The sequence below is a fragment of the Uloborus diversus genome, chromosome 8 (genome assembly GCF_026930045.1).
Source record: "Uloborus diversus isolate 005 chromosome 8, Udiv.v.3.1, whole genome shotgun sequence".
Classification (NCBI taxonomy): domain Eukaryota; kingdom Metazoa; phylum Arthropoda; class Arachnida; order Araneae; family Uloboridae; genus Uloborus; species Uloborus diversus.
In genome coordinates this window covers 138,880,114-138,895,519 of record NC_072738.1, presented here as the reverse complement: position 1 = coordinate 138,895,519, position 15,406 = coordinate 138,880,114, and the positions used below count along the sequence as shown (strand labels likewise).

Below are 15,406 nucleotides of genomic sequence, written 5' to 3'. Positions count from 1 at the left end.
ATTCTCATTGGCTATTTTTAAGGTGTAACAACCATAGACTGTAATAACATATTTTTAAATACTTGAAAGAAGTTCTATTTATCACAAGATAAAATACTTACAAATCCAAATGTGAAGAACAGCAACAGGCTCTGGGCCCAGCTAGGCTGGTCCTAGTCAATTTATTAGTCCCCAATGAAGATCAATGGCCCTTTTAAAGCTATTGACCCCCTTGCTCATTACCACCTCTTTCGATAAGCTGTTCCAAGTGCCCACAACCCTACTAAAGTAGTAGTTTTTTCTCATTTCCAGGTTAGCCTGAGATTTGAATAACTTAAAACAATGACCCTTCCTCCTGCTTTCCCTGCAAAAATTTAATCCATTTACATCATTCCTTCTGATAAATTTAAACAACTGAATCATGTCCCCCTGACTTTTCTTTGCTTCAGGCTATACATATGCCCAGTAAATATAATTAACTGAATTTTTCAGGATTAGTTCCTGAACATGTGTAGAACGAATTCTGAAATGTCCCCAAGTTCCCATGTGAGCTCATATTCAAAATGGCGGATCAAAGATGGCTGCCTAGTACTTTTTGTTTACCTTATGACTTGATTAAAAATGAAAAATTTTCAGTTCTAAAAAAAACTGTAGGCTTTAGAAGTAATACTGTTTCGATACATAACTTAAAATAACCAATAAAAAATTTCTAACATTTGTTTTGACACCAAAAACTGAAATTTCTGTGTTCTATGTAACATGCAGCAGAACACATAAGCTACTAAAATAAATAACTTTTTTTCATTTTTTGTGGTATTTTTTTAAAAATATTTTCCCTCATATATTACTCAATAGTTGTTATTTTTCAGTTTAAAAAATGCTATGTGTGTTTGAATTGGTGCTTGTGTTTTACTGGTATTTCCTCATAAAAAGCTATTAACATATATGATCTACAAATTGTGTTTTTTATCTGAAATGCAAAATTTTCGGTGTGAAAACTCAATGCTGATCTGTTTAGATTCTTGAAATTACCATAAACCGTAAAATGGCTCCTTTTTTTGTAACATTAAGTGAATTAAAAAAAAAAAAAAAAAAAACACTCACAGTAACGATAGAAATTGGTCAAAAATTGTTCAAAAATCTCTTTTTTTTTTAATAAAAAGATCATTGATATATCTCAAAATGGTATTTTTTTTGATGTTAGGTAGCAAATAGTTACTCATGAATGACTTGTTTAAAAAGTATGTGTCCATATAATTATGTGACTATGGAAAAAATGTCGATGAAAGATAACTGCCTTCAACTTTAGGAAGTTCTTTTGGGGAAGCTAAACTTCAGAAGAAAAAGGGGTTTTTATTAAGAAATGAGTGTTCTTTTCAGTCTTCCAGTTTTTGACCAGGATACTGCTGTTTTCAAATCAAACAATAATTTATGAAATATCTCAAATATGAATTAGTTCCTCAACTACCTCGCTGTTTAGTTGGGAAAAACACAAGCGTGGCAGCTGACATTGAAATAGTAGAGCCTTTTGTTAAGCCACTCACCACCAATCTCTTTTTGCATTAAAGATGAAAGGTTTCCTATGCACTCATTGGCATGGAACGAGTCAGACATATAATAAAAAGACATATGCCTCAAATACTTCAGGTGTCTTCAGAAAAACTTCTCTTTATGCGAAGCAGTGTTTTATAATGGATACGCTGATGCATTGTCAACTAAAATTGAGAAGAAACAAATAAGAGTGAAGTCGAAAATGTCTGAGACTACTGCTTTTTGAAGAAAATGTAGAGGGAATGACTATATGGACTAACTTTTTGCCGAATTCTGGGAACAAATCAAGACTAATTCAAATTGTAATGGATTACTTCTGATTAGGAGGAGTGACTGTTGTACAAGTGGATAGGGAAGCCAATTTAATAAATCAATTACAATAAAACCATGCCAGAACAGCTCCAGACCAGTCGCAGTAATAGGTAATGATACAGATTTGCTCTCAATTCTAAATGAAAGAGGTATGTCTGGAACATCACTGTATTTTTTACCCCCGAATCATTTTAATATAAAAAAAATGTAACAATTTATTGAAAGTACAAGAAGCCTTGGGTCCCTTGAAGGATCCTCTTCTTTTGCTCCACACAGCCACAGGATGTGACTCCGACTCCTTGTCAGCTATATTCAGAAAGGGTAAATCTTGAGCTTTCAAGTTGCTGAAGGAAAATCTCCAACTGCTTTCTCTGACCTCACAGCTCAGTAATTTTTAGCTTGATCCACCCAGAAAAGATCAACCAAACTGCAGAAGCGTTGCTGAAACATCTTTTTGGTGGGAGTAACACTTAATTCTCTAACCATCTTACGACATGAACCACTATAAAAATGAAGTAACCAAAACTCCTTCTTTAAAATTTAAAACCTGGCGGCTCTTCCATCCACAAGTGCAGCAGTAGTTTCACAGTATCCATTTTGTGTTTATCCAAAAGTAAAACAGTGGTTTAAAAGAAAATATGAATCGAATTTAATGGAGATGTGTCATGAAAGAAGGTGGACTGTTTACAATGCTTTTATCACTTCCTGAAGCTCCGAAGGAATTCCGCATTTAATGTTTTGTGATATACAAATTAACAGTAATCCTGTGAGACTGTGATCAAGACGCCAATGAAAACGCACACCTTTAATGTTCCAAGTTTTGCAGGTATTGTTTAGGTGAAATATGTAAAATTTCAATTTCAGTGCACAGTTTTGAAGATGAGGATGATGATATGGAATGTTGGTGTTTTTTTCCCCCTAGATTTTTACTCTCATTACTATTTTCTCTTTATATATTTTACATGCTTTTCAAAAAGATATGTGTCAGTTTTTAAAGTACTAAATAAATAATATTCTGAATTTTTTTTGAAAATTCATTGTAAGGTCACTTTTTTTCTCTTATCATACTCTCATTCCAAAGCTAGAATTAGCAAGATTTCTTTCAGAAATTTAATAAAAGCCACTTTATTATTCAATAAATGGAATAAATCAATCATTTTGCAGTTCATATTTTAAAAAGAATGCCATAAAAAATTCTTTATTTTAGTAGCTTATTTGTTCTGCTGTATATTAAGTAGAAAATAGAAATTTTAGCTTTTGATGTCAAAACAATTGTTTGAACTTTTTTATTGATTATTTTAGGGCATATATTGAAACAGTATTACTTTTATATCATACAGGTTTTTTTAGACCTGGAAAATCTTAATTTTTGACTGAGTTATACAGGGAAAAAAAGGACTAGGCAGCCATCTTTTGATCTGCCATTTTGGATGGAAGCTCACATGTGATCTTAGGGGACTTTTTAGGATTTACTCTACAAGCTCTGAGGAACTTATTCTGCAAATATTTCTTAATTATAAATTTGTGGTACAAAAAATCCTAAATTTACTGGGTTAATATTAAGCCTATTAAGTCTGGTATCATAATCTAAATCTGAAAGTCCCCTTACTTTAGTAGACCTTCTTTGAACCCTTTCCAATACAGAAATATCTTTCCAGAGATAAGGAGACCAAAACTGCAGAGCATACTCCAAATGAGGTCTTACTAAACTCCTATATAAAGGCAGAAGAACCTTCTTAGACAACTTACCAGGAGGTAGTTGCTGTTGGGGTGAGTAATAAGGGGGTTGTTGCATTGGTGGTTGCTGACCGTACCAAGACTGTGGAGGACCCTGTTGATACATCATTTGATCAGGGAAACCCATTCCTGGACGAATACCATGTGCTTGCTGCTGGAAAACCAAAGTAAGAAATCGATAAATTTTGAGCAGTAATTCAGTCTGGCGTTTGCAGTTTTAACAATACTTTTTCCTATTTTTCTTCCTAGTAAAAGCCATTTCATCACAGGATCAGAGTGACATTGCTCATGCTTTTAGCTGATGATTTGGTACCTTATTTACTTTTCAAAATAAATTAAGGTTTCTAATAAAGTTTTCTGTTGTCAAATACTTTAATTTTAATTACTTTTTTCGAGATATTTTTATTTTGATTTGATTGTTATTCATATTTAAATTCTTTTACTTTGAAAAGAAAGGGGAAATTTACTTTGATCAAATTGTAATGTATATTTAAACTTTTTTTTTTTTAATTTGGGGACAGAGGAGTTATATTTTGTTCTAATATTGTAATGCTCATTTTAATTAAATTATTTTTTCTTCAAGATAAGAGAATTTTAAGTTTGTCCTAACTGTTATTGTATCCTTCAATTAAATAAGTTTTACAGGAGGAGCTGTATTTTCATTTTGTTCTGTAACTGTAATGTATGTTTCAATTAAATTTCTTTTTTTAAGCGGACGACGATTTTGAGGAATACTTTTTCTCCCCCTAGAGGAGGGGATGTCAATTTTGCTCTTATTGCAATTTACATTTCAATCATTTCTTTTTCTTTTAGGAAAGCAGAATTCTCATCTTGTTCTAGATGCAATGCACATTGGAACTTATTCTTTTTTCCATGGAGGGGAGATTTGCTTTGTTCTATTTGTAATGTATTTTAATATTAAAAGAATTTTGGAGGGATGAGGGTTTTCCTTTTTTTCCAATTGCAGTACTTGTTTTTACATTAAAATTATTTTTCTTTGGAGGACAGGACTTTGACGCACAGTTGTCGTTATTTGAATTGAGATTTTATTACAACACATAACTTTGAGGGTAGAAGAAAGATTTTAACTGTACACTTTCTTTAAATTTTCCTTCCTTTAAATGTATTTCAAAAAAAAAAAAAAATGCAAAAGGAATTAATGACAAATAATTTAATTACATATGCATACAAGTGATAAAATAGTTATAAAAGTTTCCAACAAAAATAAACTTTTCTTTAAAAGTATTACCTGGCCATTCACCATCTTAGCAGCTCTACGTCGACGCTGTTGCTGTTTTGGTTTTTTTGCATTTCCTCTTGGAGATTGTTCAAGAGGAGTATCTCTTCCTCTCTTTATGTCCTCTATCTATAAAAACAAAGGCATAATGATCAATGATGGTCAAATTTTAAAACTATTACGCAATGAGAAATTACACATCATTCCCTAAAAAAGTATGTAGGGAAATGTGGGGCAAAGTGAAATGCTGTAATATTTACTCTGCTTTTAATGCCACCTATCTGATAATATTTTAACTATGTAGTGGCACATGTTGGTTATTCCAGTCAAGAAAAAAAAATAGTGCCGAAAGTTAAAGTAGTATTTTGTTGCACGTAAAACATTATTTTTTTTTCTTATAAAATGATAAAGTTCTTGTTATTTGCATTTTAAACATTAATTGAGACTTTATAATGTTTGGTTCAGTATTCATTTAGTCGATGAGTCATCGTTCACTAGAGGGGGCATCACAAAACTGGCATAATTGGCGTCAATACGCTAAAAACCTTATCCTTTTTTTAACCCGAAGTTCATTGCTCCGAACTTGGTTCAGCTTAAATGATTGGCTTGGCGTAATCGGAGATCATTCGATTGGTCTGTACGTGTTTCGAGGTAACTTAATAGGAAACACATATTTAGAGTTCAATGAACATTATTTGCCTGGAGAAATTGATGCTATTCCTGTTTCAGAGACAGTGGAAATCATTTTCCAACATGATTGAGCCCCTACCCATTCGTCAAATGCCGTTAGGGATTTTCTGACTGAACAGTATCCCTAATGGGTTGGTCGTAAGGGACCCCTTCGTTGGTCACCTAGACCACCGGACCTGACTACAGTGGACTTCTTTGTTTGGGGATTCTTAAAACAAGAAGTATATAAAACATAAGAAGCCAGTTTGCAGGTTTTTGTCCCATTTCAGCATCGATTGTAAATTTTGAAGATTGGTTAAATGTACTCACTGATGTTAGAGCAACTTTTTTATTATTGATTTTTCCTTTGAGAAAAACATGGAAAAGTAATGCTTCTTTTATTTCTACTTATTGTTATCTCTTGCGTTTTTTCACTTTATAAAATGATAAAATTATTATTTTTTATTAAAAATATCATTTTCTTAAACAAAGAAAGCAACATGCTTACATGAAGCGAAATATTTAAAACAGAAAAGTACGACTCTTCGTTGGTTTTCCTTTTTAATTGAATGCAGATTTTTACTGTTTCAAACAAAAGCCTGAATTTCTGCTGAACTTGAAGCCCAATATGATTTGTTGTTGTATCATGTGAAAGCTAGTGAAATGGGCCAGTTTTCGGTAGATTTGACCGATGATAACTCATACGGTTGTTTTTGAAAATCTTGGTTGAAAACTTTAACACTATTTCAATTCTGAGTGTGTCCAATGTTTCAAAGCTTTTAGCTTGTTGTAAAATGTGACTATCTTGATGGGGAAAGTGTCATTTTGTAGGATTTAGTCTGCTCTTTTCAAATATGTACTTATTTTGTGTGTACGTCCTACAGAAATCTCAGAAATTGGTCGTTTTCACAGAATTTTGTTTTTTTGCTCATTTTCCTTATATCTACCATAACTTGGTTACGGCTAAGGTTTGGACACGATAATGGGAGATTTTATGCTCCGCTTGGGCTCTTCTATCAGACCCCTCTTGTATGGCGGATTTGATGGAACTTACCCTGTATACTCAAAATTAGTTACTTTCCTAAGTGAGTTTTTGAATAGTTAATTCACTTGGGTCTGTTTAAAATTATATAAAAAGCTAATTGGTGATTAATTTTACGAAGCTTTTACTCTTTATTATATGAATTTGAGGACTAAACAAAACTATTCTTAAAAGAAAAGCAAAATAATAAAAATAAATTAAGGTAGGAAAAGAGTTATTCTCATATTTAAAAAGAAAAAAACAAACAATGAGGCACACTTACAAGTACTTGTGGCTGCTTTTCTGGAACTGGTTCCAGTTCTTCAGCGGGTAATGGAGGAGGCTCTAGGTAATAGCTACTAGGTTTCTTCAAAGAATGTGTGTGCCACAGAAGAAGACGCTGCGTTTCTTCATGGCGCAGAGGCTTCCTCTCCATGCGAACAGCCCAAAACCAAGACCAAGACAGTGGAGCAGGGTTTTTATGCCCTTCCAATAAATCCCATGGACTTACTCTTTGTTTCTCAGATACTTGCAGTCCCTAAGTGAACATTCATTTATTTTCATATTAAAAAGTAGAAACAAAGCTACTAGAATTCAGCAATAAGAAATAAGTAAGTAGCATAAATGATTTTTCTAGAAATTTTGAGCAAATTGCTTTGCTAGAATATAAATTGTACAAAAAATGAAATTGAAATAATAATGATAATAATAATAGGATTACAGTATCTAAGTTTATAAGGGCACAAAAGAATTTGTTTCTAGAGGAGATGTAATGATACACATGATGTTTCCAAAAAAAAAATAAAAGTCAAAAATTTAGTTTAAACTTTCTGGAGAAGAATGCCCTAACAATATTGACAACTTAAAATAGGATAGTTTTTGTTTAAGTTCTGGGTACACACTTAACAGCAGTCTCAAAAAGACAGAATGCAAAAATGACAAAGCATTCAGTTTGACTACTTTTGCACAGCTATGCTTTACTAAAAATATATGATAAGAGGAAAAATTAAATGCAATGCTCAACTTAATTATGCTTTATAAACAAAATACATGTGCTTATAGTTTACAAAAAAAAAAAAAAAAAAAGTTTGTAAGAGGATTCAAAATTAAAAATGAAAGGGAAAAGCAACAAAATGTTTTATTTTAATCAAAAACTAATTATTGAATAAACATCATTTTGAGATAATCTCAACTGAATAATAATTATCAGCTAAGAAAACTCAATCAAGTAAAAGGCTCAAGTAAGAAACTTCTTAATAAGTTTTTTTCTTTTCTCGAAGTCTTTTTTTTTTTTAATTTTAAGAATTACTTATGCAACACTAAGTATGACAGTAAAAATGAAACAGAACAAGTGAATAAAAATTTTATATCTTGATTGAGGATGATTGCAGAAAAGATGAGGAAACATCAGCTTTTAGAAAGGAACAGATTAGTTCAACAATTTAATAACTTAATTATTATGTATTTGTAAGAATACAAAAATTTATATGCACCTGTTTTTTGTCAATAGAATCAAATCCAGCAATTTTGTTTCCCTTTGTATCAATTAAGCTACCCATAGCTTCACAAGTTATAACTTCACATAAAAGCTTAGGTAGAGGAAGCAACTGTCGAACCATGAGTATTGCTTTACTATTTTTATCAGCAAGCTCTTTCTGAAAATCAAGATTTGAACATAAAATTACATTTTGATAGAGTATTTTTTGATGAATAAGTCTTACAACTTTAATCAATATCTATTAAAACAACCTTTTTTTGGTCGGATTTCGTTTTGTTAAATTTCAGAACTAGAAGTTTTTTTTTATTGCTGAAAATAAATGCATCTTTTAGGCTAAATTCAAAAAATCTGAGCATTTCTGGGCAATAAGCAGTTTTCCTTTTTCTTTCTTTTCCTTTTTTTGAGCTATCATGAATTGCTTATTATCAAGGACGGATTCAAGGGAGGGGCGATGAGGGCGATCGTCCACTCCTTGAGCCAATATGCAAGAACTCCCTTTCGGCATATGGAGTTTGAAAAACGTAATTTTTTAGACTAATAATGTTACAAAAAAAAGGCTCTCTCTCAGATTTTTTTTTCTGAATTGTAGTCTTGTAAACATAATTGTGGCACATCTCACACTTCAGTGATAGGGATCAGAACTTTGCGCAAGAAGACTTTCGAAGTTAAAAAAACTCAATTTTGCTATCGTAGACTTATCTACTATCTTAGATGATACACGATGGAGTTCGGGGACTCTTCCTTGGAATGTTTTTTAAATTGAAGTCCAAAAAGAGTAATCACGGACACCTCTGATGACTTTTTTCAGAAATGGAAGTTCAAAGATTTAATGAAAAAAAGTTTTTATTTGAGACAATCTTCCATGATGTTAGGGGAACAGAGGTTTCAGGTTTGGAAATTTATAAAAGGGTAAGTATCTGAAATCAATCGCCCCCTTCCTTGAATATTTTCTGCATCTGTCTTGCTTATTATCCTCACTTGACAAAAGGTGATAGAGTTCTGATTTTTCAGATTGCCATGACAACGAGAATAAGTTAACTTGTTATTTTAATATTTATTAAAAGGACAACTTTTTGTCGCTATGGTTACAAATTGCTACCATTCATTCAAGGCTTTAACTTCAGCAGATTTTGCTTTTAAAAAGGGGAGGAGTGTAAAATTACGTTTTTTTTTTCAGGAAAAACACCAATATAGATGAACTTATATAAACGGCAATACTTCATCTAAATACAAGATTTCCAGATTGCTAATTCCCATCATTTCAGATTGATAAGAAATGAATACATAATGTTATATGCTGTAAATGATCTTTATGATAAGTGTACTGTTGGATATCAGTCACAAAATCTTCATCTTACTTTATTGCCACACCCTAATCATCATTTCTTTTTTATGGATATGCCTTCTATTACCTATTCTAGAAAATCACCAATCATTATATGAGGCAGTGAGAAGCAAAAAGAGCAGTGCAAGCAGAGACAAATTTAAATTCAATAAGGAAATTTTTCTGTCACATGGTATACAACAGTGATCATATAGGTACGAAAATGTCAATTCTATAAGTTGCCAGGATGATCAAGAATGGGCCAAACTTAAAATATTTTTAAAATTAAGATCACTTTTACATACTATACACATAGCTTATTATAGATTACTAGTGGTACCGCACGGCTTCGCCCGTAACAGAAAAATTAAAAGGTCTTTTGGTTCGCCTGTATTTACAAATAATGTATTGTGAATTTTCTCGTCAATTTGCTTGTACCCACGTTACGGTTACACGTTATGATAATTTCGTATCTCGCCAATTGGCTCGTGCCCATGTTACGGTCAGACGTTATGGTAATTTCGTAATTTAACCATCTTATGATAGTTTTGTTCTTAAATTTGGAATAGAAAAAGAACCACATCGAATTTTCGAAAAATCGCTTCGAGGTGCACACCCCCATGCTACATACTAACTTCGTGTCAAATTTCATGAAAATCGGCCGAACGGTTTAGGCGCTATGCGCGTCACAGACATCCTACAGACATCCAGACATCCTCCGGACAGAGAGACTTTCTGCTTTATTATTAGTAACTAGTGGCACCCGCACGGCTTCGCCCGTAATAGAAAAATTAAAGGTCTTTTGGTTCGCCTGTATATTTACAAATAATGTATGGTGAAATTTCTCGCCAATTGGCTTGTGCCCATGTTACGGTTCCACGTTATGATAATTTCGTAATTTATGATAGTTTTTTTCTTAAAATTGGAATAAAAAAAGAACCACATCGAATTTTCGAAAAATCGCTTCGAGGTGCACACCCCCATGCTACATACTAACTTTGTGCCAAATTTCATGAAAATCGGTCGAACGGTTTAGGCGCTATGCGCGTCACAGACATCCTACAGATATCCTACAGACATCCTCCGGACAGAGAGACTTTCTGCTTTATTATTAGTAAAGAAGCTTATTATAGATTTATTTCTGAAGACAGTTACTCAGGATATTTTTCTCAATCAGAAATCAGACAGTAGTGATAAATCATAATTATGAGCTAAGAAAAATTACTGGCTTATTTAACAGAGGTAAGTCAAATTATAGTTAACTTAAATGGATGAGCTTCACTCACTTTTACTTTTTTGACTAAATTTAGGTATTGCTTTCGATTTTCTTCTCCTCTGTCACTGTTGGATGTGTCAGATGATTGTGTGGTGTGGATAAGTGCTGCTAACATATCCAAAACTGTGGTAAATAATTCACTTAAAAAGAAAAAGAAGAAATTGCTATGTTACATATTTGCAACAAATATTTTTCAGCTCAATTAATTAGATAAATCACAACTGGTATTAAAACTTACCTATTAACCTTTACTTTAAAGATGGAATGGTGCACATAACATATAATATTATTACAAATTTTGTGAATAAATATTATTTTTATGTTTTTATCAAGTCTTTACGCTCAAATTCTTACAATTTTGCTAAATTTGACATTGATTCCACTAATTTTCATTCAAAACAAAGTCACTTTCTAAAGCTTTACTTGCAGTTTGTTTTCTCTGATTAGACAGCAGTTAATAATACAGCATTCAATGGGCTTGGAGAGAAATTGGTGATATATCACATCGCCAAGCTGGCTCCATTTTTGGACATTAATTTAGCAAGAAATCACCTAGTGTTGGCAAGAGGTGAATTTGAAAAACAAAGTAGATCATTACAGATTGTTTCAAATGCGGCCAATAGTAAAGATAGTTTCCTTTTTGCAAAACTCAAGAAAAGCTACATGTGAATCAGAATGTTTTAACTTTTAGATTCATATCTAACTTTTTGTTTGACAAAGTTTTTAAAATCATATCAGATAGGTGATTGCCACCATCGCCCATACACTGAAAAAATTCCTTTGTTTCCCTGTGATTTGAAGACTTTGACTAAAGAGACATTAGGTTACAACAAAACAGAAATTGAATCACAAATCAAGGGTATCATTGGCAGTTTTGAGGAAATACTTCCTAAAATGCCTTACCTCAATAAGAGGCGATTTGGGGTGTATTTTCCGCACCCTTAATTTACCACCTTGAGATTTGAGAGTGATTTTGTATCTCCAGGGGTCGATCCAGGTTTTATTTTTTTGGGTCCCCATTTTGTGAAAAGGCAAAATATTTTTGTGAAATTTCGTTATTTTTGTGAAAAAGCAAAATATTTTTGTGAATTTTCTTTATTTTTGTAAAAAAGACCTTCTCGTGATTTTTTTCTTGGAAAAGATTCTATTAAAGCATTTTTAGCTGTCGTATCGTTGTAGAAAAGCCCTAGACAGGTTTCGGGGGTGATTGCAAGTTCTTAAAGAATACCTGAAAGCTGTCAAGAGAAAATGTGCTGGGGAGGGGGGAAGTAAGACCCTTAACATTTTATTCGTAATTTGACACATACATTACATTTATTGCTTTTTACCAATATACATATGCAAGGCACACTTTCTTAAGGTGAAAGTCTCACAACAGATGTCCTGTTTGCCCCTCTCAAATACGTTAAGAGCAATGAAAATTGCACATGCTGCTGAACGTAATGATAACTCCTAATAAATACAATATGAACAGACTCAAAGATATCACATATTTCTTAACACAGAAGTGAAATACTCATTAAAGATTCCATATATGTGTTTGAAAAACTTAAAAGTAATTAAAACCCAAAATAATACTGCACCAGCATTCAGCGTTTCATTTTTTGACTTTTGACGTTCTTACAGAGTAGGTATTTCGTTTAAAACTTTGCAATTTAATGATGTTAATAAATATATAAGAAATTTTATTTGTTTTCCTCTTAACAAGGTACAGTAAACATCAAAAATGCGAAAAATTCGTTTACCATGGCCGATGTAAGGAAATCAAGATCTTCAAAACAAATAAAAATATAAAAACAGCATGTAAAATAATTTTATTTTAAGTAAAGTTATTTTAGAATTTGATTTTGAAACTCAACACAAATTAATACTAAATATATATTGCGTAATCAAAGAAAAATTTAAGATTTTCCTGAAAATAAGCTACCAATCACAAGTGTCCCTCTCCCGTCCCCCCTCTGACGCTCTCAAGCAAAAACACCTCACGCAGCAAGCAAAAAGATAAGATGGGGGAAGGTTGAAGAGGCTCCCGCGTAGATGCGTACACATTTGCGGTTAAAAAATATTGTGAAAAGGCTGCCTTTTTATAACTTTTTGTGAAGGGGCTGCTTTTATGACGCAGAATTTTGTGAATGGGGCCGCTTTTGCGATGGGGAATTTTGTGAATGGGGCCGCTTCTGTGGCGCGGAATTTTGTGAATGGGGCCGCTTTTGCCATGCGGAATTTTGTGAAGGGGCAGCAAAGCGGCCCCAATTTGGCGCTGGATCGACCCCTGATCTCACGTTATGAAAACCATCCTGGGATAAGGCCTGAAGGTTAACATCCGAGACGAAATCGTCAATGTACCCACTGCAATGTTAGAAGGGGTCATGAGAAATGTCATGAACCGATTTACTCAGTGCACAGACAACAGGGGCGTCACCTACTTATGTATGATTCAAAACTGCATTAAAGAAAACTTTACATGAGTATCTAAATTGTTTTTTTTTTTTAAACCTTCTGATTCACAGAATGGGTCTTATTGAGTTTTGGAATAAGAAGTTATTTTGACATACTCTATACTTTTCAGTATTTTCTGCCTCAGAGGTTAAATGAAATGTTTTTTTTTTTTTTTTAAATTAGTCCCGTAAAACAAAAACATTTATATTAGGGTGAATAGCTATTTTTAATAAGAAAAAAGACAAAAAAAAAAGAACAGCTTCAAACAATAAAATGTTTTTTAAGTCAGTCATTTTAGAGACCAGTCCAAAAAAATCATACTTACTAATTAATTTGAGGATCTACAACCCCATAACTAATTAACTGCACAAGAAGCACAGCCCAATCAGTAGTAAAGGTTATGCTTCTCTGGATCATGTCAAACATACCACCCACTAAGCTCAATCTCAACTGCAAAGCCTCTTGCATAGCTTGCTTAGCTTTAATTTCTTCTAGTCCATGTTTATCCTAAAAAGTATAAGTAACAAAAATAAATTTAAACACCTTATAGTCATTCCTTAGAATAATTTACCCATTAATTTATCCATCACACTATCACAATAGACTTTAATATCAATTGCATACGTTTTTATGCAACAAATGTAAACACTTTTTATGGATTAAGATATACTAAATGAGACATTTTTTTTCAGATTTTTTTTTAAATTTAATAATTGTGTAAATGATTCTCTATAAATATCATAAAATAAGGATGCTATACCTAATTAGCACATATCAATCAAACAATCAGACTACATGCCAAATAGTTTTGTGTAGCAATATATGCACCTTTCTATCATGACAGAATTCCACTTCCTGGCCCTATTTTCTGTTAAGTTGTCCTATCCTAAATTATGAACTACTTTAAGAATAAGAAGCAGGATGAAACACAGATCAATTTTACACTTCAACTAATTTAAAATTAATATTTTAAAGAAAATGTAAACTGTGTAAAGATACATTACCAATATTGTAAAACATTTGAATTTATGTATCATCGAAAATAATTATAAAAGATTTAAATCTATTGACCATTATGAATGCTCTTATTAAATGCAATTTTTTACTGACAGGGGAATTTGGGATATTTTTTTAAAAAATTAATTAAAATTACCTTTAGAGATGAAACAATAAGCTGTTATCGACATAAAACAACATTTAAAAAGTAAATTAAAAAAAATTGCATTGTACAAAACATTTCATAAAAGATGTCAGTACATCCATATTTTTACATCCCAGGTTATGGACATCTTTAAATCCATAAGCTTGCATCTTTTTGCAATCTGTAATATATGTTCTATAAATCCTGAAACATGTGTGCGCACTTTATTGAAAATTTGCTTTTTTTTACATTGTTAATTAACATTGACATTTTAACACCAAGGTGTCAATAGATTATTTTGTCAACCATAAAGGGGTTCAGGTTGGACTAATAAGCTTCATATGCTATTATTTATGCCCTTTTTATAGAGTCACTCATAGTTCCAACAGAAAAGAAAGAAGCAATGTTTTTAGAAAATCAATTACAGACAGACAAATATAAATGCCCCCATATAAACTTACTTAATATACCAAGTCAAACGTATGTCAAAAGCAGTAATATTAAGTTATACATACATCTTTAGCTACATATATGCTTTGAGACAGTTGAGAATGAAGTGAATTCAGTAATCCTTCACGCTGCTCATCCTGACCTTTCAAACACATAAGCACAAGAGAGAGAAAGGGTTGATGGCTCAATAAGGAAGAACTATTGAAAGAAGAAAAAAAAAATGAATACTACATTATGAAAGCAAATTAATGTTCTTTGGCAGACTATTTTACATTTTAATGGTGCAATTTAATCATTTGGAGGAATATTTTTGTTTTAAGGGGGGGAAACAAGTTTAGACAGGTCAAAACATCCACTTTTTTAGGTCATAAAATGTTAGTAAAACTATTCAAGAATATGTTGTGAAAAGTTCAGTGAAAAATTCCGATTAGTTTTGATGCAATGAGCACTTAAAGTGACTGCGGACAGTCGAAAATGTTCACAGCATTTTTCTTTCAAACACGTTTTTTTTAAACACCTTTTTTTCAACTGGTGGGCATTCTGGCTCAAAAAGTTAGTGGTCAATCGTTTTGAAAATTTGTGCGAATATTCTTTATTCAATTATACTCAATGCAAACCTAACTCTGATCATATTATTAATAAAAAAAAATTTGTAAAGCAGAAAATAAGAAAAAGGCGGGTGAAACACATAACATTATAATCAAACTCCTCAGGAACATACGATTTTCAACTTTTTTGATCACAATTAGGTTTATATTCTTAGGAAATATGT

The 15,406-nt window shown here is 32.1% G+C and overlaps 1 protein-coding gene across 1 annotated transcript in view; it reads right to left on the bottom strand.

The window, feature by feature from the left end:
• The window catches only part of LOC129227266 (mediator of RNA polymerase II transcription subunit 12-like protein), an 88,348-nt gene that overhangs the window by 5,989 nt on the left and 66,953 nt on the right, over positions 1-15,406 (bottom strand). Inside the window, exons 30-36 of the mRNA XM_054861784.1 lie at positions 14,700-14,832; positions 13,369-13,550; positions 10,615-10,744; positions 8,000-8,161; positions 6,790-7,044; positions 4,829-4,945; positions 3,592-3,730 (exon numbers count right to left, since the gene is read on the bottom strand). Of these exons, the coding sequence (XP_054717759.1) occupies positions 3,592-3,730; positions 4,829-4,945; positions 6,790-7,044; positions 8,000-8,161; positions 10,615-10,744; positions 13,369-13,550; positions 14,700-14,832 (1,118 nt within the window). The remainder of the gene's footprint in view (positions 1-3,591; positions 3,731-4,828; positions 4,946-6,789; positions 7,045-7,999; positions 8,162-10,614; positions 10,745-13,368; positions 13,551-14,699; positions 14,833-15,406) is intronic.